Below are 6,388 nucleotides of genomic sequence, written 5' to 3' on the forward strand. Positions count from 1 at the left end.
GGCTATGCTCCATCTTAAAGCTGGAATTTGTCGAAATAATGCCGGTTGTGTGTTTATTGTGACCAGGGTTTCATATTTTCATCACCAAAACAATGGGAACATCGCTCAACTTCCCAGCTGTCTCTTATACACATCTAGATGTGTATAAGAGACAGATGTATGATGGTCGTAGGAGAAACATAATATGAGCTATGTATGCTGGTCGTAGGAGAAACCTAATATGAGCTATGTATGATGGTCGTAGGAGAAACCTAATATGAGCTATGTTTGATGGTCGTAGGAGAAACAGAAACTGAATAAATTCGAACGCAATTGCGCCCGGAAGCGAACGCTACAATACGGGCGCGCGCGCCTGCAAAATAAATAATTGAAAACAGTAGCTCTATGAATTGCTTTTAGTGGAATTATATTCTCTTCTATTATGTTATTAATATACAGTTATGTACAACAAAATGATTGAATATTTTAGAATAAGCGGGAATTTTCAGCATATCAATGAGAAAAAAAATTTCAAAGGAGAGAGAAATTCGCTATCTATTTATAAAAATATGAATCATTCAGATTTACTATCTATCAAGACAACAATTGTAGCTAAAGACGTTCCACTCACAAAAGGCAACAATTCATTAATATAAATGCAATAAATCCCACAAAGCCTAATAAAGTCCTCGAGTCGACAGGACATCATGCGTCCCTGAATGCATCGCCCGAATTCAACGCATTAACTCGACGCGATTTGCACGCAAGAGCAAAGGCCGTCCGACAGCAGAGATGGGGCCTGTGCCGATGCAGGCTGCCTTATAAGTCACTGGATTTTTGGCTATAAATGCCCGTACAGTCATAAAATACGGTCGCTCTTGTGAACAGAAACTTATCGCCTCAAATCTTCTTACTGCATTGAATGCTTGCAGCGTTATTGCTGAGTTTGACTGCAGCCAGAGCCCGAGTTCGCACACAGGCTTTCCCGTGTAATATCCGAGACCATTAAAGCGAGCTGGAACATATGGCGTTGCGAGTGGAACTCGTACACAAGATAGAAAATATTTCTGACAATGAATCTACTCAATTGAACTATTTCCGCTCGGACAAAAGTAATAAGTGGATTCAAATAAGTGGATTCAATTTCCCTGTTGTGACTGACTTTTTCATGCGAATTTGAGCGGATGGACTCGAACCTGTCTACAAATTTGGGATCATTAATCTCAAGGAAGAACTTGCTCAGTGGAAATATTCCATACCATATATTTGAGGCCAAATTTAAAATATCAAACATTTCAATTAGAAACGGAGTCCGCACAGTGCTATGTAGCCGTTTTTGCAGGCCATTCAAAAGCAATTCAAACCCATTGAAATCATTAATGTTTCGGAATGGCAGTCGCAGCCACGCTAGAGCGCAGTCTGGAAATGCTGCTGTATTTCAAATGCGCGACATCGGATCTGAAGACAAGGGCCATACTTCCAAAACTCGTTAAGTGAACGTAAGTACTTACGCTATATTTTCTTGTCTATGATTGATGGATTTGTCTTGACAGGCCGTCAATGATTGGCTGATGAACATACGATCTCATAACTTTTTTGAAAGTATAGGCCCAGGTCGTAACATACTCGGCAATCAAGACTTATTCTAAGAGGATTTTTATTTCAATGCATGAGGTCCATATCGCTTGGTTGCAGGCGCCTCATATAATAACAGGCGCTTTAGCAACGTTAAAAATTTTTTTAATTAACCTGAAGGCTCATGTTTGTGACCTTTAATTGTTATGGACGTTGCTTAAGGTTGGGCATCAAGTAAACTAAGTTATCTTTAAGCTGAAAAGAGGAATGTATAAGAGCAGAGTTTGTTTTACATATCCGGTTCCTTGAGCGAAGGATCTTAATCGTTGAGAAAAATCCAGGAGGATTTTAGGAAAAGTAGCAAAATAACAACTATTAAAGCAGCAGACATAACCTTACTTGAATATTTTAAAGTACAGCTTCCCATATGATTCATATAGTGATCGAAAAATGACTGGAAACGTCAACAAATATTTTAATAAATTCTGAATCACTTGCCAGATATGAATCAGTCAAACAATCAGCTATCTGTCGCTGTAGCAAATGGCAAATATGAAAACGTTACTGCAAACGCACAGAAATTTAATTGAAGGGCAAAATGGAATTCTCTAGTATTTGCTACGTAGAGTCATGGTCCGTGTTCAGGATTAATAAGTGCGGCGAATCTGGCGAAGCAATTCAGACGCGGGATTGTCCGTAAACGTAATTTCAAAAGACGATTTATGCATCAGTTGTCTGGCTGGAGGATGCATGGATACGAGCATCGGTTCATTTCGCGGTTCTTTAAATTCCGATTTGATGAAGCAGCGGAGGCAATACAAGAGAATATGTTTTGAAAATACAGACCAGAGGTCGGGATGCAACGAGTTTACAAAATTTTGCAGTTCGCGTACAGTTTATGCGAGTTCTAAACATTATGAGTTAAAAAAATGCCATATCTTCCGGGCAAATGTTATTCATACAAGATGAAAGACCGAAGCTTGCACTAGAATAATTTTATGCATCTCGCTCATGAGAAATGTTCAGGATTCCGCTAAAAAAAGAAGCGAGCCGTTTTTCGGAAGGCCGTAACATCGATCTTCTTTCTTGAAAAGATTGAAGAAGAAACTTTTCCGAATATCAAGGAGAAACTTTTCCCAATAAATTACTTTTATGGAACCAAATGCAGCGAAATGACAACCATATTGCGCAATAAAATACGACAATGAGCGATAACAACGGCCGCGTAACGATCCCAACCTCCGCAATGGCCATTCCATCAGCGAGTGAAACTGCGTCCTGCTACGGCGCCTTCAGTCGAGGCAGAGCGCGACAAAACCTCGAGGCATTGCGAACTTTGGGATATCGGGCAGCATTAAGCGCCCGATTTCCACAGTAGCTGTAGGAGCTTATCCAATAAAAAACCCAGAGCACCTTGGATGGTACATGAATTTACGTATCAGCCGGCAGCAAACAACATGATGCAAATTTTTTTGCTAGTCGAACTTCCGTCGCAGCGAAGAGGTGTTCGATATAAGCAAGACTACGCCGCGGAGTATATACATTTCTAACACAGAAAAAAAGATAAATTGCAAACCAAGAAGGTTCAGCAACGAAGTTGAAAAGCCTGAATCAGAACCGATTTCAATTGCAAGACAAATCATCAAGCAAGTGAAACGATTATTTTGAGCAAATGAACCATTTTTAATTCAGTATATTAGTAACAGATTTGCTTTTCCAGCAATGATGATATTTAATAAGATTTGAAATGTAACTAATTTACCTTGCAAAAAATATAGAAGAGAAAGAAATTAATATTGTTTACGGTTTAATGTTACGTCTTTTCGATTCTATTCGTCTTTAAAGTAAAATAATCCAGAGGAAACGCTTGCATGAAATGGAAAAACATTGTCAACGGATAATGGAAGAGTATCTTTATTAATTATTATTCAGAAATTACTTTCTGGCTGATTATTATACTTCAACTTCCGCTATCTATTGAATTAGCATAAATATGAACACGCGTAAAAAATATAAAGGAAATGATTGATAAATCGGCAAAGACTGTCTGTGTATAATAAATAAATGAATTAATTTATATGAATTGGCTGACTGGACAGCTCGCAATGCTGACTTCGACAGTCGGTCCGTCGCAAATCTAGGACCTGGCTGATTGAACGATATCACAAAAAGCTCATGAAACCCTATATACTAAAACCTTAAGGGAGATATTTCACTTCAAGTTTTATTTTGCACGCGAGACATTTCTTGAAACGTGGACTGCAAGCAGAGATATTTAAGTAGTTTTGTCAGCTGCTATGCCAGGAAATTGAGAAGAGATCAGATAATTGAGTTGCCAGGCTGCCGGAATAAAGCAATTTCTTCGACCACGATTCTCAAATTTTATTGGACCAGAAATGACTAACCAACAGAGCAATCATTCTTCAACAAAATTGTATACTTCAAGACTAATGTTATATAAACTATACTATAATTATGAAACTAAGTATCACGAGCAAACATCGAAGCTTTTAACATGGTGCAAATCCTAAAATCATCTCCGGCTCAGAGACGAGTGATTAGGGCCACCGAAACTACGGCGATAATTTCTCGTAGGGTCTGTGACTGCCACGTGCCCAAAACAATAAAGCGTAGCGAGAATTCAAGGCATTTGGAATTTAAAGCTTTTGGGGTTACAAGACCGTCTGGCGGCGACACCGTCTGGCGGCGGTGTCGCGATATTAAGCATAAAAGCGTTATAGCTTCGGTAAGATAAAATTATATACGATAGGGTTTTAATTCTGCATTCAGCTGCGTGGGAACTTTCCTGACTAATATTATTCTTCAAATTAATTTCAATTTAAAATCTAAAACTCGTGTCAGCTGTCGCAGGAATGGTGGAGCAGCAGACTTTCTCAAACTCTGACATTACGTCCCAGAACACCAGAATGTCTGCAATACTTCAATAGAGCAGGTGATCTCACCGTGTTAGAACGTTACCAACCCTGCCGACGAATTACGGTGTCGGTCCCGTAATTCGTCGAATTTACATCCTGTCGACGAATTATATAGTAGCTACCGTCGCCAGCAGGGGCGTGCACCTTATCTTTCTTGACATCGGCGCCAGACCCAACACCTTTGAGCTGCTATATGTGCCAGGGTCTCCAGCGCCTCGTTTACGGGCGTTGCAGTCACCATCTATCGTCAGCTGGATCGGTTATGGTGGAGCGCAATTTTTTCGTTGACTTGACTCATGTTTTTACCATACTTGTGACTTTCCCCAATAACGTCCTCATCACCGGCGATTTAAACGTCTGACTGGATAACATCGACGACCCATCGGCTGGTCAGCTGAACGACCTTCTGGCCGCCTTTAGCAAGGTTTGTCAAGTGACCTTACCGACGCACGACATGGACGGACTGCTGGACGTTGGCATCACGCGTGCTGACCTTCAAAGTCTGTCAGTCGACATCATCGAGATCGCAATATCCGACCAATGCGACCATTGACTACTTCAGTGGACGGTGCCATGTGTGTGTCCAGTGTCAGCGTACAAAACCGTTTCCTGTCGTCCGTGGCGCGGTCTCGACGGCGATGTCTCGTGCGAAAAATTACTGTCGTCCCGACTATGCCGGCCTGACGTATAGTTGGCACTTCAGTTAACGACCTCGTGCAACTCTACAACACCGAGCTGATCTGCGCACTCGATGACCTCATTCCTGCACGCACAGTTCGGGTACCCCAACGAATCTCCGACCCATGGTTCGATGATGAATATCGGGTCTCGAAGCGGGGGTTCGACTGCTCCAACGGGCTGTCAGCCGGGCAAACAGACGCGGCTATCCTGCTGCTGCTGCCGCTGCTGTGGCCTCCACCTGGCGAGATGCGCGACCCAATCATGCATGTCTCCCTTCTTCGTTCTAAAAGAGAGTCATTTTATCGCCAGAGAGTCGACGCGCAGCGCAGCGATCCTCGAGCGCTATGGCGTTCACTGGCTAAACTCATGGCAAGAGGTCATACAGATGCTTCAGGTGATGTAAGCGTGGAGGAATTCCATGCGCTTTTTGAAAATAAAATCTATGCTGTGCGAGCGTCGTCACGGACGTCTGCTGGCATCACGGACTTCAAGTCCGTGGCTGAAACTTTATTGGTTCAAATGATTACTGACGAGCAATAAGTTAGTTACAAAATAGTAATTATGAATGAAAATCCAATGAATTATCATGAAAAAATAACTATCTAATGATATGACAATTGTAATGATTTTCTGCGAAAATAATTTGCGGTTGAGATCAATGATTCATCACACTTTCGTCAAATTAGCTAGAAACTTTTGATGCATGCACAAAAATTCAGTTCATTACCACAGGATTTTACATAAAAATCTACTGAATTACTGATAAAATTTCCACCAACATTTATTAAATTACTTTCGAAATTTTCGTCTGAATCTCGCTGGCATTCAGATTCATGTAAATCCTACCTTTTCTTGCTACGAGAATCAATTAGAATCTCATTAAATGACGTCGGAACAAAGTAGGTCCGGCGGTAGTGCTTGCCGATCAGATAATTCCACTTCAAAGCTGCAAATTAAGACACGACGCGGTCAGCAATTTACTTGCCATTTGATCGCATTAAAGCTCCAAATGAAATAACTTGGAAATAAAAGAATATTCAGCGCTGGGCGCAGTGAGTGATCTATGGCAGCGAGGACTGAAGGCGCAGGCCTGAGAATGGCAAGATGGCGCCTGGAAAATTTCCGAACTTTTGAAATCGAAATTACTCGATAAAATTTAGCAACATCGGATAAAGCTGGTTTGTAAATAGAAACATTAGAGTGAAAATTAAAATGAG

The 6,388-nt window shown here is 41.1% G+C and overlaps 1 protein-coding gene across 1 annotated transcript in view; it reads right to left on the bottom strand.

The window, feature by feature from the left end:
• The window catches only part of LOC125178650 (protocadherin-16-like), a 37,570-nt gene extending 32,136 nt beyond the window's left edge, over window positions 1–5,434 (bottom strand). Inside the window, exon 1 of the mRNA XM_047882912.1 lies at window positions 5,275–5,434. Coding sequence (XP_047738868.1) covers window positions 5,275–5,434 — 160 coding nt within the window. The remainder of the gene's footprint in view (window positions 1–5,274) is intronic.
• Window positions 5,435–6,388: the final 954 nt, after the last annotated feature.

Source organism: Hyalella azteca, unplaced genomic scaffold (genome assembly GCF_000764305.2).
Source record: "Hyalella azteca isolate HAZT.00-mixed unplaced genomic scaffold, Hazt_2.0.2 contig11622, whole genome shotgun sequence".
NCBI classification, from domain to species: Eukaryota; Metazoa; Arthropoda; class Malacostraca; order Amphipoda; family Hyalellidae; genus Hyalella; species Hyalella azteca.